General features: G+C 35.2%; 1 protein-coding gene across 2 annotated transcripts in view; it reads left to right on the top strand.

Moving 5' to 3' along the window:
• Positions 1–27,754, top strand: part of PLXDC2 (plexin domain containing 2) — a 596,178-nt gene that overhangs the window by 515,101 nt on the left and 53,323 nt on the right. For both annotated transcript variants that reach the window (XM_007504898.3, XM_056800138.1), the window contains 3 exons: positions 21,599–21,659; positions 23,214–23,364; positions 25,431–25,469. In XM_007504898.3, coding sequence (XP_007504960.2) covers positions 21,599–21,659; positions 23,214–23,364; positions 25,431–25,469 — 251 coding nt within the window. The remainder of the gene's footprint in view (positions 1–21,598; positions 21,660–23,213; positions 23,365–25,430; positions 25,470–27,754) is intronic.

Below are 27,754 nucleotides of genomic sequence, written 5' to 3'. Positions count from 1 at the left end.
AAGGTCAGAATTAGGCAACTGGAAGACAACGGGCAGGTAAAAGAGCAAGAATCAATAAAGCAAAGCCAAAAGATCAAGAAATTAGAAGAGAACATAAAATATCTCACTGACAAGGTGACAGACCTGGAAAATAGAGGAAGAAGAGATAATTTAAGAATAATTAGACTACCAGAAAATCCAGACATAAACAGCAAACTCGACATCGTAATACAAGATATAATCAAAGAAAATTGCCCTGAGATTCTAGAACAAGGAGGCAATACAGCCACTGAAAGAGCTCACAGAATACCCTCTACACTAAATCCCCAAAAGACAACTCCCAGGAATGTAATTGCCAAATTCTAAAGCTTTCAAGCAAAAGAAAAAAATCCTACAAGTAGCCAGAAAAAGACAATTTAGATATAAAAGAATGTCAATCAGGGTCACACAAGACCTTGCAAGTTCCACTCTGAATGACCATAAGGTATGGAACATGATTTTCAGAAAGGCAAGAGAGCTGGGTCTTCAACCAAAAATCAGCTATCCAGCAAAACTGACTATATACTTCCAAGGGAAAGTATGGGCATTCAAAAAAAATAGAAGATTTCCAACTTTTTGCAAAGAAAAGACCAGAGCTCTTTGGAAAGTTCGATATTGAAAAACAAAGAACATGGAATACCTGTAAAGGTAAATATGATGGAAAGGGAAAAGTAGAAAATTATTATCTTTTCATTTATTCAAACTCTCTTCTATAAGGACTACATTTATATCAATCTATATATATTAATATATGGAAAATGTAATGTGTAAATAGGGGGAAAAGAAAAATCAAACAGAATAATTTTTCTCACACAAAGATTCACACAGGAAGGGGAGGGGAAGAAAACTCCTATAAGAAGGAGAGGAAGAGAGTTTTTACTTAAACCTTACTCTCAGGGAAATCAACTCTGAGAGGGAAAAACATCCAGATCCATTGGGATCTTGAATTCTATCTTACCCAACAAGGGTAGGGAAAAGGGAAAACCGGGGGGGGGGGGAAAGAGGGGGGTAAGAGCAGGGGAGGAGGGAACAAAAAGGGAGGGGCTAGGAAGGGAAACATATCAAGGGAGGCGAAAAGGGGGACTGATTTAAAATAAATCACTGGATTAAAAGGTTAGAGCTAAAGAAGAAAGGTTAGAATTAGGGAAGGATATCAAAATGCCAGAGAATTCGCAAATGGCAATCATAACTTTGAAAGTGAATGGGATGAACTCACCCATAAAATGTAGATTAATCACAGAATGGGTTAGAATCCAAAACCCTATCATTTTTTGTCTTCAAGAAACACACATGAGGTGGGTAGACACCTACAAGGTCAGAATTAAAGGATGGAGTAAGACCTTCTGGGCCTCAACTAATGGAAAGAAGGCAGGAGTGGCAATCATGATATCTGATGAAGCCAAAGCAAAAATAGACCTGATCAAAAGGGATAGGGAAGGTAATTATATTTTGTTAAAAGGGACATTAGATAATGAGGAAATATCACTAATCAATATGTATGCATGAAATAATATAGCACCCAAATTTCTAATGGAGAACCTAGGAGAATTGAAGGAAGAAATACACAGCAAAACAATATTAGTGGGAGATTTGAACCAACCATTATCAAATTTATATAAATTAAAAAATAAATAAGAAAGAGGTAAAAAGTGTATGAAATCTTAGAAAAATTAGAGTTAATAGACATATGGAGAAAAATAAATAGGGACAAAAAGGAATACACCTTCTTCTCAGCACCGCATGGCACATTCACAAAGATTGACCATACACTAGGTCACAGAAACATGACACTCAAATGCAGAAAAGCAGAAATAATAAATGCAGCCTTTTCAGATCACAAGGCAATAAAAATAATGATCAGTAACTGTACATGGAAAACCAAATCAAAAATTAATTGGAAATTAAACAATATAATAGTCCAAAATCATTTAGTTAGAGAAGAAATCACAGAAACAATAATTTCATCAAGGAAAATGACAACAGCGAGACATCCTTTCAAACCTTTTGGGATGCAGCCAAAGCAGTAATCAGATTCATATTCCTGAGTGCATATATTAACAAACTAGGGAGAGCAGAAATCAATCAATTGGAAATGCAAATAAAAAAACTCGAAAGAGATCAAATTAAAACCCCCCAGCAGAAAACCAAACTAGAAATCCTAAAAATTAAGGGAGAAATTAATAAAATAGAAAGTGATAGAACTATTGATTTAATAAATAATACTAGAAGCTGGTACTTTGAAAAAAAACAAACAAAATAGACAAAGTACTGGTCAATGTAATTTAAAAAAGGAAAGAAGAAAAGCACATTAACAGCATCAAAGATGAAAAGGGGGACATCACCTCCAATGAAGAGGAAATCAAGGCAATCATTAAAAATTACTTTGCCCAATTATATGGCAATAAATACAGAAATCTAGGAAATATGGATGAATATATACAAAAATACAAACTGCCTAGACTAAAAGAAGAAGAAATAGAATTCTTAAATAATCCCATATCAGAAAATGAAATCCAACAGGCCATCAAAGAACTCCCTAAGGAAAAATCCCCAGGGCCCAACGGATTCAGAAGTGAATTCTATCAAACATTCAGAGAACAGCTAACCCCAACACTATTCAAACTATTTGACATAATAAGCAAAGAGGGAATTCTACCAAACTCCTTTTATGACACAAACATGGTACTGATTCCTAAACCAGGCAGATCAAAAATAGAGAAAGAAAATTATAAACCAATCTCCCTAATTAATATAGATGAAAAAATCTTAAATAGGATGCTAGCAAAAAGACTCCAGCAAGTGATCAGAAGGGTCATCCACCATGATCAAGTAGGATTTATACCAGGGATGCAGGGCTGGTTCAAAATTAGGAAAACCATCCATAATTGACCATATCAACAAGCAAACCAACAAAAATCACATGATTGATTATTTCAATAGTCACAGAAAAAGATTTTGATAAAATACAACAGTAATCAATGTTGGAGGGGATGTGGCAAAGTGGGGACACTAATTCATTGCTGGTGGAGTTGTGAACTGATCCAACCATTCTGGAGGGCAATTTGGAACTATGCCCAAAGGGTGATAAGAGACTGTCTGCCCTTTGATCCAGCCATAGCACTGCTGGGTTTGTACTCCAAGGAGATAATAAGGAAAAAGACATATACAAGAATATTCATAGCTGAGCTCTTTGAGGTGGCAAAACAATTGGAAAATGAGGGGAAGCCCTTCAATTGGGGAATGGCTGAACAAATTGTGGTATATGTTGGTGATGGAATACTATTGTGCTAAAAGGAATAATAAAGTGGAGGAATTCCATGGAGACTGGAACAACCTCCAGGAGGTGATGCAGAGCGAAAGGAGCAGAACCAGGAAAACATTGTACACAGAGACTGATACACTGTGGTACAATCGAAGGTGATGGACTTCTCCATTAGTGGCAATGCAATGTCTCTGAACAATCTGCAGGGATCTAAAAAACACTATCCATAAGCAGAGGATAAACTGTGGGAGTAAAAACACTGAGGAAAAGCAACTGCTTGAATACAGGGCCTGAGAGGAATTGACTGAGGAGAGACTCTAAATGAACACTCTAATGCAAATACCAACAACATGGAAATGGGTTCGAACCAAGAACACATGTGAAACCCAGTGGGATTGCGCGCCGGCTATGGGAGAAGTGGTGGGAATGGGGCGGGGGGGGGGAGGAAAAGATAATGATCATTGTTTCCAATGAATAATGTTTGTAAATAACTAAATAAAATGATGTTTTTTTAAAAAAAAAGACTGTGGCCAGAAAAAAAATTTTCTGTTCAGTAAAGAGATTAAAAAAATAAGGTTAGGTAGTTATTATTTTCAGATGCTAAAATAATGGCAAACCGAGTCAGAAAATTATATAGATATGTTCGAAATGTTATGTTTTGCTTGGGTGAACGGGTCAGCAAATACAGCTCAATATGAAAATATAGAAATTAATCCTGGAGTGAAAGAGCCATTTCAGGGAATATATCACAAATTGAACAATCATTCAGCACACTGATCTGGAAAGAGATTTGGAGGAACAGGATGAGGAGAGTGAATATCTGAAACCATTAATTACAAGCAAAGCTGCAGTGGGCAAACTGGGCTGATCATAAAATACAAGTGATTTTCTTTTGGATTATAAGAACTTTGATAGTAAGAAAATTTGGAGTCTGATGATAATAAACATGTCCTAAATGGATTCTAAAAAGTTGTTATAGGTTTAGTGGTCACAGATTTGTCTTCATCTAAACCCACTGCATCTCAAATCAGTAGTATTACCAAAAGCACTTTGACATAGTATAGAGAGCCAGGCTCAGAGGAGTTTACTTCTCCAGGAGCTCCCTACACTAATAAAGTCATAGATGTAGTCCCTCTCCCAGCATGATAGAGGCATGCGATTTAATCACTGAAAGAGATCTCTGTGACTCTCTAGTCTAAAGGAATTGAACAAATTGAGGGTTAAAAACAAACAAGATATGTTCATAATTGGGGTGGAAATTTATTAGCCAAGACACCAAAAATAAAACTAAGCCTTCAAGCCAAAAAAGAAATAGGTTTATTGAGAGAGGGCTGGTCTCCCAATAAAGCCGAGCTCTGGTTAGCCACTAAGGACTTGGAGGCTTGAAAGCAGCCTCCTTTTATTGCACAATTTCATAGCAGTGAAGTCATAAGTACAATGGGAGCTGATACAACTAGCTTGACTATTATCATTCATTTGCTGAAGTTTTATTTGATGCACAGTGAGTATTCTGCATGTATATTTTGCTCACAGAGGGTTTTGTAGTACCTTTGACCAATAGTTGTCATAGTAGACCCAGTGCGCAAATTGGACCTGTGTGTTATGCAGAATAAACTCTGCTTAGTCTTGCAAATACAGAGTGTGTATTTTGACTCAGTGTGAGTAAAGAACCACAGACCCAAAATAGGAGAAGAGTATATAGCTAATTATCCTGATGTGCCTAATGGAATAAAGTCAAAAGCTTAGAACAGAATACAGTCTTCCCTTGCCATATTGCAGTTCACTTATTGCAGCTTCACTGTATCCTAGGTTTTTATTTTTAAAATATATCTAATTCTGTATCATAGAGTTTTCACAATATCATAGGATTGTGCAGATGAATACCATACTGTAGACAATGGAAATGCAGTAAACCACTAGCCCTTGTACAATTTTGCTGACATGAGATTGTACAGGCACACTATTGGCTGATGGGATAAAAGGAGACCAATCACAGGGCTGTGTTCTATATCCTAGGCACTGATTGGCTCAATGATTGTATCTTTGGTCTGTTTGCTCTCCTGCACTGTGTCCATACAGTTCAGCATCTCTCCTTGTCCACTTCACACTGAGGTCTGATTGCTGTGCAATGTTGCTCTACGGTGTTATGTTTTTGTGAAGTTTTCATAAAAGTTTGGATTTATTTCAAGCTCCATGCCACCCAAACATAAGATTAGGGGTCTCTGGAAGGGAACTCAGGATAGGTGAAGAATCACTAAATATTAAAGAAGCCTTATGGAATTAAGTGTGTAGGGGATAGTAATATTTTACATTCACATTCATATCTTTGCCTAAAAACTGCAAGAAAAGAGAAATTACTTACTTCTTGAAGCTATTTATTATACTTTTGAAAAAATTCTAATTGTTGAGTAGAATTTTCATATGACAATTCTAAATCTGCCTTTCTGCAACTTTTATCAGTTTTTTCCCACTTATGTCATATATGATTATTCTAATGCTATATGACAGACCTTAAAGCAAATAAAGAAAACCACTATGCCCCATAGGTATTTTCTTCTTTAAGCAAAACTTCCCCAATGCTTCAACAAATCTCCTTATAGTATAAATTCAAGGACTTTAGCCATTTGGTTTTCATTCATTGAATTCTCTCAGTTTTCCTTAAATGTTTTGCCAAGAACAATGCATAGTATACAGGATGAGACATAACCAAGATATACATAGTGCATTTCTCTTCCTTTCCTTAGGTCATGAATCTTCCTTTAATTCAACAAAAGATCACATTAGCCTGTTGATATACCAGAAATCAACAAAAGACCCTAGATTAAAAAAAGGGGGGGGGGATATCTGGGTAGCTCAGTGGATTGAGAGCTAGACCGAGAGACAGGAGGTCCTGGGATCATATCTGGCCTCAGACACTTCCCAGCTCTGTGACCCTGGGCAAGTCACTTCACCCCATTGCCTAGCCTTTACTACTCTTCTGCCTTGGAACCAATTCCCAGTATTTTTTTTTTCAAGATGGAAGGTAAGGGTTTAAAAAAAAAGAAGAATTACTGCTTATTTTTTCTCTAGTACATTATGGACATATATTTGGTTTTTTTTTTTTTTTGTGTGTGTATGTGTGTGGTTCTTTTGTTTTGTTTTGTTTTTCAAAAATCTAAGTCAAATTAAAAAAAAAAACAATTATATGCTTCATGGTGCTACCCACTATGAAGATGCATCTAAGCAGAAAACAAGATAGTCCCCTCAACAGGCTTACATTCATTAGGGTAAGATAATGTAAAAAGCAAACAGAATAATAGTGTAAGATGATCAATTATGAATGACTTAGCTCTTCTGAGCAATACAGTGATCCAAATTCCAAAAGACTCATAATGATAGCTGGTCATCCTCAGAAAGAACATTTCCTGAGAAAGAAATAATGGAATCTTAATGCTGATTGAAGCATACATTTAAAAACATTTTTGGTTTATTTTCTTTTGTAGAATGACTAATATTGAAATGTTTCTGCATTATTTCACATGTGTAATCTATATCACTTTGCCTTCTAAAGAGGGATAGAAGAAGGAGAGGTAGGATTTGGAATGCAACATTTTAAAATAGGAATGTAAACAAACATTTTAATGTAATTGAGAAAAATAAGAGAAAATTAAAGCTGAAGGGAGGAAATGAGAGGAAAGTAGCACCTCAAGGTAATGGTATAGAAAATCCAAAGATTAAGGAATGGAACCCCTGGAAGAAAGAGTATAAGAAGTTGTTCCTTAAAATGGCTTATATTAGATTTTTATCCTTAATACCTCTGAAATTTAGTTTTTCTGTTGAGAACTTTTTGAGTCCCAACTCTAGTATCAAGTTGGGAGGCTATTTCTCCCAGCTTTGCTCATTCGCAGACTTAGTAAATTTGCCTTAATTCATTCATAAAATTGATCTTCTCCTCCTCCTCCTCCTTTTTCTTTTTCTTGTTCTCTCCCCTCCTCCCCATACAAGTCAGTTTTGCTTCAAACATTGCTTTCCTTTATCTGTTCTCTCTTTTATCACCCCCTCTCTCCCTGTAATTTTTATTCCCTTCCTCTTCTCCTTCCCTGCTCAGTAAGATAGATTTCTATTATCAATTGGATATATATGTATTTGTATATAGAAAACCTTTTTTGAAACAGTATAAATGAGGTACACCCATTATCTATCCTCTCCCTTCCTGTCTTGATTTCCCCCTTCACAGAAAAACAGTATCTCTTCCTGTGTCCAGTGCAAGGACAGAGGTAATCTTTAATCTCTTTTTGATCAGTTGGTAAGTTCCCTTACTGATTCTGGCTTGAAAAGTCCTGACCCTATTGGTGCTTCTGTCATAACCATTTACTCCCACCACTAGAGTTTCATCTACATGGGCTCTGCTACTACAGGTTTTAATTTAAAATATTGTGAAGTTATTTGGAGGCAAATCTTGGGAGAGCTCAGTTGAGTGCTCTCTGACTTTGCCATCTTGGCTTTACCACACTAGAAGGTAGCTTATATTCTTTAAATATATATATATATATATATATATATATACATATATATATATATAAATTGAAAAGTATTGATTTTCTTATACTTTTAATTCCTCCAAAAAATGAGAATTTTAAAAAAAATCCTCATAATATTAATTGTAAAATAAAACAAATTTCTGTGCTGATGTCTAAAAGTGCCTATCTCATTCTCAAGCATTTCTCTGCTCTCAGGTGGGTAGTATACCTCATCATTAGTTCAAGAATCACATTTGGTGATTGCACTGATCAGATTTCTTAAATGTTTCAATTTTTTTTCTTTATAATTTTATATAAAGTATTCTGGTTGTTTTCTGTATCAGTTCATACAAGTAAGAACTGATTAGTGGGAATTTATATATACACACACAAATATTTGAATGCATAAAGAAAAAAACCATAATAATGAGTATAATGTTACTTTAGGACATTTCTAATTGCTTAGGAGGGTATGGGAAGAGAACCAAGAAAGGTTTTATGAAAAATATGGTGCTTGAACTGCATCTTGAAGGAAATATGAAATTTCAAGAGTCAAAGGGAAGAAGAAAGTATATAATAGACATGAGAGATATCCAGCTCAAGGCTTAGAAGTTAGAAATGGAATGTTGTATATATGGGCCAATATAGTTGACCAATTTGTTAAAATTCAGGAAAGGAATTAAAGATACTGAAAAAGTAGGAAGAATTCAGATTATAAAAAGTTTATTTCATAACGGAGCCAATAAGGAGCCATGGAAATTGGTTGATTATGAGTATGGCTCTTTGGTGACACATTCCAAAATGAAATAATATATATCACATAAAATTTGTCATCAAAGAAATTCATGATGGATAAAAATGATTAGCCTTTTATCCCAAAAAAGAGTCATCTGGTACATAACTCACATCCTCCCTTTGTATCATGGAGTTGTTAAGAGAGTGAAAGTAGGTGAGCCAGCATGTTGAGTAGACCAAATAATGTAATTATGGAAGGTCATGGATGAGAGCTATTAAGTTGGGCAGTCATGGGAGGGTAGCAACCTACATCTTTGGAGGAATAGGTGCATCAATGAATATCACAGATCCAATTAAGTACTCATTCACTGATCCTTGTATTATTATGAGTATAAAGGAGTCCCCCAAGTGAACTAATCACAGTTTTCTTTAACCCAAAATCTTCTTGAATGAACTAGATTCTGTGTAATCTCTAGATCTTGTCACCTGTGTTTAGCAAAGTTAGGAAAGATGTTTTGGATAAATAATATAGAAGTTACATCTCAATCATTTTGCTGATAGAAATGTATAGAATATAGGTTATGAGAAGGATAGAAAATGAAGGCTCAATTTTTTTTCCACTTTAAACATTATTTTATTTGGTCATTTCCAAACATTATTCATTGGCAACAAAGATCATTTTCTTTTCCTACCCCCCCCCTTCCCACAACCTCTCCCATAGCCAACGCACGATTCCACTGGGTATCACATGTGTTCTTAGTTCGAACCCATTTCCCTATTGTTGGTATTTGCATTAGAGTGTTCATTTAGAGTCTCTCCTCAGTCATATCCCCTTCCCCCTGTAGTCAAGCAGTTGCTTTTCCTCAGTGTTTTTACTCCCATAGTTTATCCTCTGCTTGTGGATAGTGTTTTTTGGATCCCTGAAGATTGTTCAGGGACATTGCATTGACACTAATGGAGAAGTCCATTACCTTTGATTGTACCACAGTGTATCAGTCTCTGTGTACAATGTTTTCCTGGTTCTGTTTCTTTCGCTCTGCATCACTTCTTGGAGGTCGTTCCAGTCTCCATGGAATTCCTCTTTATTATTCCTTTTAGCACAATAGTATTCCATCACCAATATATACCACAATTTGTTCAGCCATTCCCCAATTGAAGGGCATCCCCTCATTTTCCAATTTTTGGCCACCACAAAGAGCGCAGCTATGAATATTTTTGTACAAGTCTTTTTCCTTATTGTCTCTTTGGGGTACAAACCCAGCAGTGCTATGGCTGGATCAAAGGGTCTTTTATCGCCCTTTGGGCATAGTTCCAAATTGCTCTCCAGAATGGTTGGATCAATTCACAACTCCACCAGCAATGAATTAATGTCCCTACTTTGCCACATCCCCTCCAGAATTCATTACTTTCCATAGCTGTCATGTTAGCCAATATGCTAGGTGTGAGGTGATACCTCAGAGTTGTTTTGATTTGCATCTCTCTGATTATAAGAGATGCAGAGCACTGTTTCATGTGCTTATTAATAGTTTTGATTTCTTTGGCTGAGAACTGCCTGTTCATGTCCCTTGCCCATTTATCAATTGGAGAATGGATTGATTTTTTGCACAATTGATGTAGCTCTTTGTAAATTTGAGTAATTAAACCTTTGTCAGAGGTTTTTAGAAATATTGTTTCCCAATTTGTTGCTTCCCTTCTGATTCTAGTTACAATGGTTTTGTTTGTACAAAAACTTTTTACTTTGATGTATTCCAGATTATTTATTTTGCATTTTGTGACTCTTTCTAAGTCTTGCTTGGTTTTAAAGCCTCTCCCTTCCCAAAGGTCTGACATGTATACTATTCTGTGTTCGCCTAATTTTCTTATAGTTTCCTTCTTTATGTTCAAGTCGTTCACCCATTTTGAATTTATCTTGGTGTAGGGTGTGAGGTGTTGATCTAAACCTAATCTTTCCCACACTGTCCTCCAATCTTCTATTTGTCTACGTTTTATGGGTGAGTTCATTCCATTTACGTTCAAAGTTATGATTGTCACTTGTGGATTCCCTGGAATTTTGATAACTTCCCCTAGTTCTGACCTTTCTTTTTTAGCTATATCCTTTTGAACCAGTGATTTACTTTAGGTCAGTGCCCCTAGTACCCTCCCTTGATATGCTTCCCTCTCTAGCCCCTCCCTTTTTATGTTCCCTTCCCCTCCCCCCTCTCCTTCCCTCCCTTTTTATACTCCCTCACCACTCCCCCTCCTTGATTTTCCTTTCTTTCTTACCCTGTTGGATAAGATAAAATTCAGGATCCCACTGGATCTAGATGATCTTCCCTCTCAAATTTGATTTCACTGAGAGTAAGGTTTAAGTAATACCACTTCACACTCTCCTCCTCTCCTTCTCATATGAGATTTCTTCCCCTCCCCTTCCCATGTGTATCTTTGTATGGGAAAGATTATTCTATTTAGCCCCCCCCCCATTTCTTGAAGTAAATGTTATTATTATTGATGATTCCTCCCTCCCTTTTTCTTTCTTCCCCCCCCCTTTCACCAAATCTTCTTGATGCCCCTATCTTTCCCTATGCATGATTCTTCTAACTACTCTTATGATGCATGCAATTTTTGAGAGTTAAACAATATATTTTCCCCACATATTAATATATATAATTTGATATAAATGTAGTCCTTATAGAAGAGAGTTTGACTTAAAGGAAAAGATAAGATTTATCTCCTTTTCCCTTTCTTTCATATTTACCTTTTCATGTTTCTCTTGCTTTCTGTGATTGGATATCAAATTTTCCACTAAGTTCTGGTATTTTCTTAGCAAATGCTTGGAAATCTTCTATTTTGTTGAATACCCATACTTTCCCCTGGAAGTATATAGTCAGTTTTGCTGGGTAGTTGATTCTTGGTTGGAGACCCAGCCCTCTTGCCTTTCTAAATAGCATGTTCCATGCTTTGCGGTCTCATAGTGTGTTAGCCACTAAGTCCTGTGTGTTCCTTATGGGAGCCCCCCTATATCTGAAGCTCCTCTTCTTGGTTTATTGTAGGATTTTCTCCTTTTCTTGGAAGCTCTTGAATTTGGCTATTACATTCCTGGGAGTTGTCTTTTGGGGATTTAGTATAGAGGGTGTTCTATGAACCCTTTCTATTTCTATTTTTCCCCCTTGCTCCAGAACATGTGGGCAATTTTCTTCTATAATCTCCTGTAGAATAGCATCAAGGTTTTGTTTATCTCTGTTTTTTCAGGGAGACCAGTAATTCTGAGGTTGTCTCTTCTTCCTCTGTTTTCCAAGTCTGTGACCTTTTATGAATTTCAAAACTACTCAACCCTGTTCAAACCATTCTTTAGAGGATGGGATTTGGCTATTTCCTGATCAATAACAATAGAGATACTTGGAATGACAGAATAAGGTTTTGGAAACTACAATCTCCACCCTACTCAGGGTAACAGGATTTAGGAAGGGCTGCAGCAAAGCTCAAGATTTAATTATTTGAGAATATGACCTTCAACAGACATGTGCAAAGGGGACAGACCTCTGGGCGGTCCTGGGTTAAGCTAGAGCCACCATTGGCACAGGGGAGACACAGGAAGTGAGGTAGAGGACAGCTGAGGAGTCTGGGGACTTCCTGTGTGGAGGAAAGGAGGTGGTTGGACCCTGGTGCTTGGAGTGGAGCCTCTGAGACTGTTTCTCCATTTTGGTCATGTGAGTGATAGGGACTGATTTCTTTTCTTTGCCTCGGCTATCCAAGGCCTTGGGCCTTTGGACCAGCCTAAACAGAGGGTGTATTTAAGCCCTATTCCCTTCTCTCCCCTTTCTTTCTCTCTGGAGGCATGTTCTGATTTTGTTTGGATTTCATCCTCATTCTCTTCCTTTCCTTGGGTACTCCTCCATAAAAGTTTTCAATAGTCACTTCCCTCCCCTTTCTTCTTGGAGTCTTGATTTTGGGACATGTGAGCCATCCCTTTGGTGGTTTTATTCCACTTCCTTTTTTTGGTCTGGGGTCTGGGTGATGTGGGCGGGTTTTCTGTGAATTTAGGTTGCCTCAGACTAGTTCTTCCCAGCATCCAAGGTTTCTGAGAGTGCAGGCCCCTGTGCTCAGTGCGGCAGCCCCTTTGCTCAGCACAGCCTCTCAGCATGGTCGCCCCTTTGCTCAGTGCAGCCTCTCAGCATGGTCGCCCCTTTGCTCAGTGCAGCCTCTCAGCATGGTCGCCCCTTTGCTCAGTGCAGCCTGTCAGCATGGTCTCCCCTTTGCTCAGCACAGCCTCTAAGTGTGGCTGCCCCATTTGCTCAGCGCAGCCTCTAAGCCCCCCCTTTGCTCTGCACAGCCTCTAAGCGTGGCTGCCCCTTTGCTCAGCGCAGCAGCGCAGCCTCTCAGCACGGCCTCCCCTTTGCTCAGCTCAGGATTTTCCTGTGAAACCACCCTGAGAGGTCGTTTCCTTGCAGTCTTTAGATCCCAAGGACCCTGGTGTGCCCCTCCCCCCCAGACAGAGATGCTCCTCACTCACTTGCTGTCCCAGTGAGCTCTCTGATAGCTTACTCTGGGGTGTGTATGTGGGGGGCGACTCATTTCAAGTTTTTGTGGGAGCTTTTCCTCCTCCTTATAGTGTGGAAATGTTCAAACCCCATGTACCCTCGTTTCTGTGGGGTACTGGGGAGTCCCTCCGTTCTTCCAAAGGTGATTTTTATGCTCTTTTGAGGTAGTCTATTTTGTTCAGTGCCAGGGAGGGGAAGCGAGTCGCATCTAGATTGCAGCCATGTTTACCTGGAAATGCCAGGCTCAATTTTTTTTAATGAAATCTTTTATGTAATTAATTTAGAATATTTTTCCATGGTTACATGATTCATGTTCTTTCCCTCCCCTCTTCCCTCCCACCCCCCTGTAGCCAATGTGCAATTCCACTGGGTTTTACATGGAAGGCTCAATTTTTAAATCATGCACACTATGCTTTTGCATATTAGGAATGCATTTGTAGGTTCAGAGAGTTTATTTTCTGGTAATCAATGGTTGAGAAATCCCTACACGTACCTGCTTTAGAGCATGTGTGTGTATTTTCCATTTCCCCAGTTATCAAATTTTCTACAAGGACTAGAAAAGATGTGGAAGTTTACTTTACAAGATTTGTAGGTTTCATCTATATTTATAGGTTTCATCTAATGCAAATAAGACACCACAACACCGGGAGGAACTGTAGGACTCAAATATCATTGGTTTCAAAGAACGAATAAAATATATTTAACCAAGCATGACATTCAGGTAAGGAATTCAAAACTTCACAGCAGAAGCCAGATACACACAAAGAGTACAGAATAAAGATAAATTAGTTTAAAATTAATATAATGTTATGTCCTAGCCTGACAAAAATTTCTAAAGCTAACTGTGTAAATATTCGCTCAAAGAAGTAAGCAATTGCCTCAAAAAATGAAAATTTCATTATAACTTCCTCATTCCTCCATGAAATTAGAAGCTGGCTTGACTTTAAAAAAAATGATACTTGTGTAAACTAAGGCAGCAATTCTTGAGTCAGATGGCCTTTTCCAACTTCAAAATAACTTGTCAACACTTCTTGGGCATCTTTTCAAGGAATATTTTTAAGTAATTTTTATGTAGGTGTAAGTTATGTGCTGAGTTGGGGCTTACTCTAACATTCCAGGGACATTTGGCATCCCCCGGGTTAAAACATCCATCAACTTAATTCTTTGAAATCATTAGAATTTTCTTGGCCACAAGTTTCATCCTAACCCCTTACCTGGAGATATTTGATAGAAGAATAAATGTGTATCCTATAATAAAATACTTTTCTTTTTTTCATTAATTGGATCTACATTAATGCAAAAATGCATTTCTCCAATCAGTTGGAGCATTTGGCTGTTCTTTGTTACCCCAATTACAGAAATATATTTTAAAAAATAGTTTGCCAGTCCTCAGAAAGTGTCTGAGCATTTGATCAGTTTAGCATAACTTTTGCTGTTTCACTATTTCAGCAATATTATTTCCAAATGAAGAATAAAATAATTTTAGCAGAACTCTCCCCAAGAAGGGGCCAAACATTGTCTAAAAGGTTAATTGTAAAGATTTGATAAGGGGGTCTGTAGTAGAGGGCAAGAATTTTAATTACATCTTATCTATAAATATACCTATAAATATAGATGCATTTTATATCTAAGTAGCAAGGTGCAATGGATAGCATTCAGCATGTAGAGTCAGTCAAATCTCAGTTAAAATCTGATATATGCAAAATTTTAGCTCTGTGTGACCCTGGACAAGTCATTTAATTTCTCTACCTCAATTTCTTCATATGTAAAGTGAGAGCAATTATAGTATTTATTTCCTTGGTTGTTGGGAGTATAAAAAGTGTGGTGATATAGCTAACAGAATTGTAAATAGTATATTGCATATATAAATACTACTCCTTATTATTACTTTTAATGATCACACACATAAATATTCTTTAAAAACAAAGGTTGAAATATATGTAAGGAAAGTTAATAGTTTTTATTCAATAATCTCTCAATTTATTCTTTATATTTCTTGTTGTTTGTTAAAAAGTTAAATTCACAATAAAAACAAAATTTAAGTATAAAAACAAATGTATGAAGTATAACAAAATTTGACCATAGAGAAAGAAAAGAATATTTAAGTTCTAACTATTGCAGAAACCATCCCACTTCTTGATGAGAATAACTAAGTTCTGTCAAGGTACCTATGTTAATCTCATCATTTAAATATTATCCATGGATTTTGCAACTAATTAATAATAGACAACAAAAATGTCAAAGGCAAGTTGAGCCAAGTATATTTGTTAGTGAAAAATATACTCACTTTCTCCTAGAGCTGTCTTAGAAGATTCACCAACTTGTTATTTGCTTTAAAACATGACTTGTCTTTGCAAACATTAAGTTGTCCATTTCATTGCAAGTCACATTTTCTTTTTTGAAATTTTAATTGTGTTAAATATGACCCATTACATGTAAAGTATTTTTAATATTTCCCAATTACATATTAAAAATAATTTAGTTCCCAAATTATTTTTAGCTCTCTCACTCCTTAAAAAGACAAGCAAATTGTCTTCTATTATTTAAGGAAGTCATGCAAAACGTACTTCCATATTAACTATGTTGTAAATGAATACAATAAAAATAAAAATATAAAGAGCTGAAAAAAATTTGCTTCACTTGGATTCGGAGACAGTTTGTTCTCCCTGGAAGTGGATAGCATTAGCATTTTCATCATGGGTTCTTTAGAATTGTTTGTATCATTGTTTCCATCAGAGTAAGTAGCTAAGTATTTCATAGTTGATCTTTATAATAGTGTTGTTACTGTGTACAATGTTCTGCTAGTTCTGCTTGAAGGGATCTATCCTTTCAGGGCTTTCATTCCCCCATGAGTAAAATTGCACCTTGGGGCAGTTAAATGATTCAGTGGATAAAGAGCCAGGCATGTGGATGGGAAGTCCGGAGTTCAAATCAATAATCAGACACTGCCTTGCTGTGTGATCCTGGGCAAATCACTTCATTCTATTTGTCTGACCCTTACTGCTTTTCTGCCTTGCAACTGATAACTTAGTATTGATTCTAAGAAAGAAGTGAAAGGTTTAAAAAAAAAAGAAGTATTCCTCTCTGCCCTTGAACTATGAATCAGAAGTGGATATAGCCAATGGAGTTACCAAGAAGCATCCTGGCTCTGAGTCTAGGGCTTCCTTGACATGCCAGGTCTACTTACCATCACTGGCCTGAGAATTCCTCAAGCTACAGCTACTTTTATTGCCACCACCCAGCCCCACTGCTGGTATTTCATCCAGATGGATATCATGCTGTCTTCCACCCTCACGTCCCAGATCTTTCTTTGCGGCTTCTTTAATTGTATTGGGCTGGAGGAATAGCTCTGACATTTTGTTAGCTTTACCATTCCAGAATCCAATTTGAGAGGTTATCTTGAAGTTTTTTGGAAGGGGGTGTGAATGTTTTTTAGTTCTGAATGTTTTTTAGTTCTGCCATCTTGACTCCCCCCCCCCAAGTCTATGTGTCTCATTTTCATGAAGGTTCAGATTATCTTGTAGTAACTAAATCTATTTTAGAAGTGATAAGAGTGGTGTAAGGCAGTTTCCTCAAGGTGACCAAGCCCTATACCCATATGCTAGATCTAGGTCACTTAAAAAAGGCACTTTTAACAAACATTGGAATTGAGGTGATTGTATTTATTTAATTTTTAAGATTTAATTTCCCTTGTGGACCCATAGGATTATTCCCATGTAGCTTCTGTACGTGTTCTATGTAAGAAATATTTATCCATACTGTATGCCTCTTTTTATGTATTCATTTATTTGCCATAATATAGTCGATGTTCTAGGCCTGTCTCCATTTCATTATTACTGGAAGCTCATTTTTCCTGCCTTTTATATTACTTCAAGAGCATTTTATGCAGTATATAATTGGTTTTTTCCATGAAGATGTCATTCCATGATACATGTAAAAACTTCCCATGTGACTGACTATTTGGACAACAACAACCATCAGATCATCTGCTAAGATACTTGCCTTGAGTTTTTGGAATTTTGCAGATCATTAACTTTATAAAATAATCCAGGACAGCATTCTTGGACTGGTTTTCCATGTCTGTAAAAGATTTAGATCTCTGTGTATGTTTGTGTGGGTTTATGATATATTAATGGCATATACTCATAATATAATAGTTTCATTAATGTCTGTTAACCAATTTTAAACTGCAAAGTAAAAAATATCTTTTTCCATTAAAATCTCTCCTTGGATTTTTCTTTCTTTCTCTTTTTATATATCTCTCTGACTGTGTCTCTGTTTCTTTCTCTATCCCTCTCTCATCTCTCTCACCCTATATCTTTCCCTCTCCATCCTCCCACTCTCTCTCTCTCTCTCTCTCTCTCTCTCTCTCTCTCTCTCTCTCTCTCTCTCTTAAATTGGATAGCATTTTTTATGATGAGACCTTTGGAACTGTGGTAGGAACTGAATTAGCAGCCTACTAAATCTTTTACAATTGATTATTGTTGTTATTTTATACATTGTTCAACTGATTCTGCTCACTTTGTGTTAGTTTATATGTCTTCTCCAGTCAAGTAAAACTTTCAAACACAACCATTTTTCTATTAAATATTTTATGAATTAAAAAAATCTCTCCATGGGAGAAAGGGAGGTGTAGACATATGGATAGAGAGCCTGATTGAGAATTAGGAAGATCTGGATTCAAGTCCCATATCTGGTGTGTGTGTGTGTGCAGAGTAAGATAAAGAAGGAAGGAGATTGTATGATTTCTGAAATCCCTTTTTTATCACTATATCATTGATAAATGGACTTATTTCTGAAGTTCTCTTAATAGTCATCAAAATAACATTTAATTAAACATGCTTTTTTTAAACACTTGATATTAATTAACCAAAAGCTATATTCTTTGTGTTCTTGCTTTCTACAAAAAGGCAATCTCCTGACTGAAATACTGATACTTACAATCTATAAACTGAGCAAATAAGTAGAAGGGACTTTTAAAAGGAGTAGAAGACAAACAGTAATAATAACTAGCATGTCTATCGTACTTTGGGGTTTGTCAAGAGCTTTCACAACTACCTTTGAGCCTTGCAACATTCACGAGAGATTGGTGCTCTTATCTTCCCCATTTCACAGAGGAGAAAATAAAAAGAAGTTGACAGAAGTTCAGTGTTACGTAACTAAAAATAGTGCTGGAGCCTAATTTTGAAATCAGGTCTCTCTAACTCAAGGCACAGCACTCTATTGACTGGATAATTGAAAAGGTAAAATAATGGAAAGCTTTTTGATGGGGGCAGCACCTTCGCTGGTATTTTTAGGGGATTAAAGACTCAGCATCAGAGATGAAGAAAGTATCCATTCCAGGAATGGGGAACAATGTGTTCAAAATCAGGGAGGCAGGAGATGGAATGTTAAGTTTGGAGAATGTCTGGAAGTCCATCCAGTTTGGCTGTGATATAGAATATATAAAGGCTGGGAGGGGTCAACATGCAAGGTCTGGAAGGCAGGTTGGAGGCAGATCATGGACAGTTTTAAATGCTGGTCTGAGGAGTCTGCTTTTTATCTTAGCAGCAACAGGAAACCACTGAATACTTTTACATGTGTGTGAGGATGATTATTTTGGCAGCTGTGTGTGGGATGGAAAGAGTAAAAATTGGAATCTGGGAGAACCATTACAAAACTAGTCCAGGTGAGAGTTGGTAAAAGGGTAGAGAGTAAGTAGAGAGGGGAGCAATATGCATAATTTTGTGGAAGTGAAATGGACAAGATATAATTGCAGATTCAATTCAGGATATGGGAAAAAGTAAAGTGTCATAAGAGCCCAGGTGACTAGGATGGTGCTGATACCCTCAACAGAAAAGAGGCATATTCAAAGAAGAGTCAGTTGGAATAGGGGGGAGGTACTGATTTCTCTTTTGACCATATTATCTGATGGAATGTAATATGTTAGGAAAATAGAGCAATGTTCATTTAATATGGCCCTATAATAGGGTCTTTTAAACCAAAATTCTGAGTTCTAATGCATACTTTTTGTTAAATGAATAAAATTATATTCTAGAAACAAAAAATAGGAAGCTACCTATTATGTTTATGGTTTGAGATATAGTAAAAATAATGTGTCACATTTAATAGTATCCCACTGATGGGTCATTTAAGTAATTTCAACAGTCTCTTTCTGAGGCCATCTTAAAAGTTCCAGTTTTGAATGGTACTTTTTGCCATATTCTCGTTCATTACAATATTTAATCAAATAAACCGATTTTGTCATTCCTGTACCATGTTTCATGAAAATCTTATATTAAAATCTGAAACTGAAGCTCAAAGGCCCTTGAAGTAGGAACTTAAATATTCTAATTCATTAGTTGAAGTAGATACATTTTCTCCAGAGTCACTGTATCTTTGTATTTCTGTATACTTCCTTTGTATTTTATAGTTTGCATATTATATGTGTATGTATATTTTACATATGCATGGATACATGTATATTTTGTGTGTGTTTATATATGTGTATTGATATTTTATACATATATATATATTTATTTATTTATAGATCAGTTTGCTTAGAGTTGAAGGACTTTCTGTTAGACCTGCCTTCATATAATACGGCGTCTGTTTCACCAATGTGTCTATAGAAACTGCTGAATAGTCAGAATAAAGTCTGGAAATTTTTAAGGCATACTAAACAGAGGAACCTGTGCTTTATACATTTTCAAAAGGGACCACTGGAGTTCTCTCATACTAGTAGGTCTGGACTGTTAATTATAATGATACCAGAGCTTGCCACAAGATTCTGCAGTTTGCTCAGGGAAATCTTTCAAAGTGTAACAGATTAATCCATCGAGGACATTTTTTTAATTCTGGCCAACCTGTTTGTTGATGGATTGAAAACTGTATTTCTTGCTGTGTGGTACTCTAAGAGGATATCCTCAAGGTTCAGAGAACGGGAATAAAACTTCTTTGTATTCTTTTATTCTCACATTTCATTTTTAGAGTTCCTTTTGGTTTTATGTGAAGTAAAAGGGAACCCCAAGAAGTTTTCAGTCACCTCCCTAGTGAGCACCATTACACTGAAATAATACCCATATACTTTTTATTTGACATAAACAAAATCAAAGGGATCTTTCCTGGCTTTTAACTTTGAATTGCAAACCAAACTCCATTTATAAACTTATGATAAATACATTAAACAATAGCATGTGCTTATAATAGCAGTTTCTTTTATGATAACGAGCAACTAGATGGTATAGTTAATGGAGCACCCAACCTGGAGTCAGGAAGACTAAAATGCCTATTTCAGAATTTAAATGGATAATATGACAAAGTACCATTAAAAAGAGGAAAAACCCCAACAAAAATTTACTCATATAATTATTTATTATATCAGTGTGCCCAACAAAGAATGCTGGAACTAAACAGACCAGCTGTAAAAGCCCTTTTTGGGAGCGATTGTTTAGTCTTTTCTGCCAATAGTTCTGTTATATCTCATTCCATTTGATATGTTATATTCATTCATACCATGAGACAACATTCTATGGCAAAACCTATTTGAACAGACTAGTGAATTAGTAGGTGAACACTTAGTAAAATATTTGGTGGGGAAAATTATAAAGCAGCAATATTAAAGTATCATTGAGACCATAAGATGGAAAAGTGCACTCTCATAAAAATATCTTTCATGGGTACCTTGAGTTTAAGAATAAATGGATTTCTATACTTTAGTAAAACAATTAGCCTAGGTCATAGCCATATTTATTCAAGACCTACAAATTAAAAGTTAATGCATAAGAGAAAATAATAGAGACAAAGAAATATGACATGGTCTTTACCCTCATATAGCTTGTATTCTTTCCAGTTGGAGAAACAAAATATAAAAAGAGGAAAATTTAAAGAATATCTGAGAAGTTAAGATGATAAAATAACTTTGTACTCATGGGATAATATATGGCTTTTTAAAAGGAGTAATATTTTTGCTGGAGCTAATATGGTTTGAGGAGAAAAACAACATGACATGGCATGTAATGCATAGGTGGATTTATAGTAACTGTATTTGTATGTATGTGTATTTTTATGAGTGGATAGGATCTTACCAACCTATTCTCAATTATAAATTCCTATGTAACTAAGTGTGAGTCTGAGTAATGGATTAATTTGATTTCATACAGATCTGCATTCCCAATAATGAGGCCCTTAGAGTAAGGAAGAATTAGTTTGGCATTTACAAGGGACATTTGCAAGGGACAGAGGAACTTAGTATGCAAACATGAGAATATCACATCTCATTTCCCATAAGTGAAAATTAAATAAGTATCAAAAACCAGACTCAAAGCATTTTGTGTGATTTAGACTAAGAATTTACTGATGAGTGTAATTGCAATAGCAGAGCCTTTCAGAGAGTGACCGCTCTGAAAAGCTTTAATCAATTTTGGACTTTTTGACTTGGTTATTATCTAGAAGTAGGCTTCTGATATGCTAAAGATGGAAAAAAATTAGTCTATTTACCCTTACTCTTTCTCCCCTTTTTCCAAACATATTCTCTTCTATGCCTTTTATCTTTCTCTTATGGACTACAATTTCACCTTCATATCAAGATGCTCCAGTGGATTTGATCGACACCGGCAAGACTGGGTAGACAGTGGTTGCCCTGAAGAGGTATGTAGGTGCCATAAAAGCACAATCTCAAAGCTTTTGTGGATGTGTTGTCTTATATTGCATGATGAACTTTAATTGAAAAAGACACTAAAACTAAGGTATTATCTTATTATTTTATTTTAGCCTTTATTTCATATGTAAAAGTTCAATAGGTTTAAGGGGAAATGATGATAATCATTAACCCATGTCATGTAAAAGAAATTTATTATTCCTGGATTGTAGACATAAATTCTCTGCCTCCTTTTTCTAAAAAGAAGCAATAAACTTTTTTAAGCATCATCTATGAGCCAGATGCTGTGCCAAGAACTGAGGATACAAAATGAGGCAAAAGATAATCCTTGCCCTAAAGGAACTTAAAATCTATTAGGGGAGGCAATGCATAAACAAATACAAAACCAAGCTATATTCAGAATATAAGGATATATAGGAAATAATTGGGATGGAATTCACTAGAATTAAGAAAGGTTGGAAGGGCTTCCTATAAAAGATAAGATATTCGTTTTAAAGGATTTAAAGATATTAGATATTAGTTTTAAAGATTTAAAGGAAGCCGGGGAGGCAGTAGGTAGAGCTGAGGAATGTGAGAGTATTCCTGCCATCAATCTTATGGGCTCCACACTCCATTCAGTAGCCAAATAGCCTTGTAGATATCCTCCTTATTTAAATAAACGAATTCCATCAAGTTTTAAAGAAGTGATGGACAAAAGTTTTTAGTGTCATTTTAAAAATGCCATGTATCCCTTTATTCCCTTTTGACAGTCATCTACAAACTAGAAAATATGCTGACAAGTAAAGTGATCAAAATATTTAATTTTTTAAATTGAAAAAGGAACTAAAAAGACAGAATATCCATAGAGACCACTGTCAATAGATCACTAAGAAAACCATTTAAATCAAAGGAGCATACCATTGCCCCTTCTTTAATCAAGTTGCCTAATATTGTATTCAGTCAAGTGTCAGGAGTGATGTAAATTAATCCATTTCCCAACTTCTCTTGTTCAAAGGAACAATTATTCTTCCCCTTTATTGTGTCAGTGAAGGTAGCAACAGAGATAAAATTAAAATAATTAATAAAAATACAGCATTATTTTAGATGGATGCTTGTATAGCTTAACAGATTCAATTAAACATTTTTTCAGTGCCTACAAATGCCTGGTAATGTGACAGTTATCACAAATAGAAATATTCAGACAATAATTATCTGCTACCCATGAGTGTATGCATACATATATATATAGTTAACACACACACACACACACACATATATATATATACATATTTGTGTTTCATATCATATGCATACATATCTACCTCTTAAGCTAAAGGAATGATCATTTATGGCAGTGACAAATTATATTTCTTTTTCCCCAATGTATTTCATTTTAGTGAATAAGTATATAAATATAGTTCTATCCAGAATCATATCCTTCATGTCTTTACTGTAAATCTATTTTCTTAGTTTTTTAGTTTTATTTTTTTATAGTTCAAACCCTTTTACTTGATTAAAAAGTGTTCACTATTCATTTTGATGTTATTTTATGTATTTTTCATCAGTCCAAAGAGAAGATGTGTGACAGCACAGAGCCAGGTGAAACATCTTCCCAGACAACCACAACCCTACATTCCACAACTACACAATTCAGGGTTTTAACTACTACGAGAAGAACAACTGCCCCACAGCTACCAACCAGCCTACCGACAGAAGGTGGTAAACATCTGGGTTTTTTTTTCTTATTTTGGTAATATTTGATCAAGTATGGTTTTAAAGGGGAAAATCATAGTTTGTGTTGTTTTATGGAATACAAATAAAAAAGGAGTTAGGAAAGCAAAATGGCTTTTGAGTTCCTTTTCTCTATCTTTAGGAGTTAATTGGAACATCTTTCTTTACAAGTTAGTTGAACTACTCCTTTCTGAATCATATAGCAATCAGCTAATTGTCTTCCCTAGAGGCAATGTCACAAGATTTTGTTTTTTGGTTTTAATTATTTTTTACTTCCTATACTTTAAGACCATGGCAAGATACTGCTGCTTTTGATAAAGTTGGTGCATGTCTGTCAAATACCCAAAAAATCTACATTTGAAAAGCAAAAGAATTACAAACATAATATTTGAGATATTTATTCAATAATCAGTCAATCAACAGTTTAATTATCCCTTCCTGATTCTGAGCATCATATGTTATGAATGCTTTTGGGAGGTCAAAAGAAATGTGAGCTTAAAATCATGCTTTCATGCAGTCTTAAGGATTCAAAATGACTTAAATGAAAATTAAGAGCATGGAAAGAAAAGTATGATGGGGTACATATATTATCTACTATTCTGAATTGCCATTTATGCTGACATGAAATTTGATTAGAAATCTTATGATACTTGAGTGATAATGTGAAAGATAACAGAAAGATGGGTCTAGGAAAGCCTTATATATTTATCTTAAGTCACTGAAATACTCTCCTTTAAATAAAATATTAAATTAAGATGTCACCTTATTTTTTTAATGAGCTTCAACTGGACTAGTGCAAAGATAATTGATGCACAATTATGAAATATTTGTATGTCCTTTTCTGAGACCAAACTACATATTTTTCTTTGTGTATTGATAGCACAGACAACCTGAATTATTCCTGTCATTCAAATCATGGTGGGAAAAGAAAACTAATAGGTACCTAACTTAGCAGGTAACTATAGCAGTGGATGTAATCTAGTTCCTTTAAAAAAAGAGTAAGATCAAGGATACCTAATTAAGCATCAATTTGTCATACATTCAATTTTTCAAAGGTATAAGTTGAATCTGTCATTGGGGACAAACATCTAAATTAAGTCAAACTTTTTTGTTAAGATTTTTATGAAAAAAAATAATGAAGACATACTTACAAAGTAACTTTTCGTTATTGTTATTGGTTGGAGAGAATCTGAAGAAAATTTGTCATGATAAATTACGGAGTAGCAGAAAGGTCACTGGATTTGAAAGTGAACTTGAATTTAAATTAACACTTACTTTCGCTTCATAGCCCTTTAACATTTATTGAATTGGAAGGAATGCAATGCCAGCCCTGCCACATTTGTACCTGTGAAGTTTCAGGAAACTCATCTCACCTCTCTGAGGTGTTTTCCCAACCATAAAATGAAAGTGTTGCAGTATATAACCTCGAAGGCACATTCCAGCTCTGAATTCCATGATCCCATGATCATTACATCCAATATAATTTACCTGCGTTAATAGACTTTAACAGTGTAAGAGTATGTATAATTTTAATTCTGGAAAGAAACTTGAAGGTAATTTATTCAAACTCTTTAATCTTTTGGATTAGGAAACAGAATCCAAGAGAAGTGAAGTGGCTTGGTCAATAAAGCAAAGTGAAACTGGGGTAGAGCTAAAATGAAAACATAGAAATAATAATAACAATAATAACAAAAATGATAACAACCCTATTCTAACTCAGCACACTGTTCTTTTAACTATACCACATTTCTTCCATGTAATATTCTGTATATTGCATTATTATTCATGATGTGCACTAAAATCTTTGTCTTGAGATTCTTAATCAGTGCTGTCTTTTAAATGTTGATTATAAGGCACAATCTCAAACACACCCACCAAATCTTGTTACCAGTTTGGACCAGCTTCAAAGAAGTGGAAAATGACTTCATAACAAAATAGTGAATTCAAATCATGTTCCAGCTAAGTCAGATAGTAAAATAATCCCATTAATGAGATGTCTGATATTGATAAGGGAAGTTTCCTATTGTAATAACTTTGAATTTCTTTTCCAGATGATACCAAGATAGCTCTACATTTAAGAGATAATGGAGGTAGGAACTCATACTTTTCTTCATAAGCAATGTTAATAGGTTACTTAAATGTATGCTAATCGCTTTCATTCATCTTAATCAGGAAAAAGAACAGGCTTTGTAAAACACAGACCACAGATTTGTTTTCATTCCCTACAACTTTGGTTCAGGGGCATATAACAGTGGGCAGTGAAGGTGAAGTATTCTATCACAGGGGGTGAACCCTAACTCTTGTACTGTGCCACTGCTATATGATGAAAAAAATGCATCATCTTATCAAATATTCTGTTGTTCTTTGGACCCCAATACTGATATGGATGATTTTTCACTGAATTGGTCAACTTATATACTTCTGTAGATTGTATTAAATAAATGTTCTATAAATACAGAATTTTCTAGAGCAAAGGCTTTGAAGTTCAGTTAACCATTGTCTTGCAGTGGGTGGGGGGGGGAGGAATATCAACAAATTACCTGAAAATTTTTAATTACAAGCCAATAAGTATTTCCAATTATGTGCTTGTAGTACCACTTGTTGCATAATTTAACTTTTGAAAAAATGATTTTTACAAAAAAGCAAAAAATATAGAAGAACCTAGAATATAGAGATGGTCATTTTTAATCCCATTTTAATATTATACAACATTATTTCATAGATAATCCACATGTAACTATGTAAGTTTGCTAGATTCTGATAAAAGGAATTTATGTAGACTCTATAGTTTATTCAGGACAGGAAGGGAGTCTTCTCATTGAAACATTATCTATTACATAAATAGGGTATGCTATTGATTTCGACAAGTTTTCATTTTTGCAGTCCCAGTTGATTTCTTGTTCAAGTTGAAATTTTATATATATATATATATATATATATATATATATATATATATATATATATCAAGAGAAGCTTGACATCATCATCAGTGATCTTTATAGCACACTAGTATTCCATCACCATTAGATACCACAATTTGTTCAGCCATTCTCCAATTAAGGGACACCCCCTCACTTTCAATTTTTTACCACCACAAAGAGTGCAGCTATGAATATTTTTGTACAACCCTTTTTTATTATCTCTTTTGGACACAAAGCTAATAGTGGTATTGCTGAATCAAAGAGCATACAGTCTTTTTAAAGCCCTTTTGATATAATTCAAAATTACCTTCCAAAATGATTGGATCGTTCCCAACTCCACCAGTAATGCATTAATGCCCCAATGTTGACACATTCCCTCCAGCATTCATTACTTTCCTTTGCTGTCATTTTAGCCAATCTGCTAGGTGTAAGGTGATACCTCAGTGTTGTTTTGATTTTCATTTCTCTAATCAGGAGAGATTTAGATCACTTTTTCATGTGATTATTGATAGTATCGATTTCTTCATCTGAAAACTTCCTATTCATATCATTTGACCATTTAACATTTGGGAAATGGCTTGATTTCTTGTACATTTTACTTAGTTATGTATTTGGGAAATTAGACCAATTTCAGAGAACTTTATTATGATTTTCTCCAGTTTGTGGCATCCCTTCAATTTTTGGTTGCATTGATTTTGTTTGTACAAAGCCTTTTAAATTTAATATAATCAAAAGTATTCATTTTACATTTTGCAATGTTCTCTATCTCTTGCTTGGTCTTAAATTCCCCACAGATCTGACAGCTATACTATTCTATGTTCAACTAATTTATTTATGATTTCACTCTTTATATTTAAGTCATTTACACGTTTTGAATTTATTTTGGTATAGGGTGTGAGACATTGATCTAAACCTGATTTTTCCCATAATGCTTTCCAATTTTTTCCTAGCAGTTTTTATCAAATCCTGAGTTCTTGTTCCAAAACCTGGTATTTGAGTGTTGATCAAACAATAGTTTGCTGAAGTCATTTACCCCACATCTTTTCCACTGATCAACTCTTTTATCTTTTAGTTAATACCATACTGTTTTGATGATGACTTCTTTGTAATACAGTTTATGATCTGGTACTACTAGACCCGCATCCTTCTCATTTTTTTTTCATTAGTTCCCTTGATAATCTTGGTCTTTTGTTCTTCCACATGAACTTTATTTTTTTAATAATTCTATTCAAAATGTTTCGATAGTTTGATAGGTTTGGCACTGAATAAATAATCTAGTTTAGGTAGGATTGTTCACCCTTTCCTTTTCTTCCTCATTTGGATAGTTTCACCTCATTCTTTTTTTTTGCCATCAACATTTCTTTTGTTTTTTTGAGAATGTTCTCCTTCTGTATTTACTGCCCCTAAGGAATTTAAGTGTATAGAATCTTCCCAATTTTTTTCTTGACCCTTCA

The sequence above is a fragment of the Monodelphis domestica genome, chromosome 5, assembly GCF_027887165.1.
Source record: "Monodelphis domestica isolate mMonDom1 chromosome 5, mMonDom1.pri, whole genome shotgun sequence".
Taxonomy (NCBI): domain Eukaryota; kingdom Metazoa; phylum Chordata; class Mammalia; order Didelphimorphia; family Didelphidae; genus Monodelphis; species Monodelphis domestica.
The sequence above is the reverse complement of the archived record's forward strand: the minus strand, read 5'-3'. Positions and strand labels throughout refer to the sequence as shown.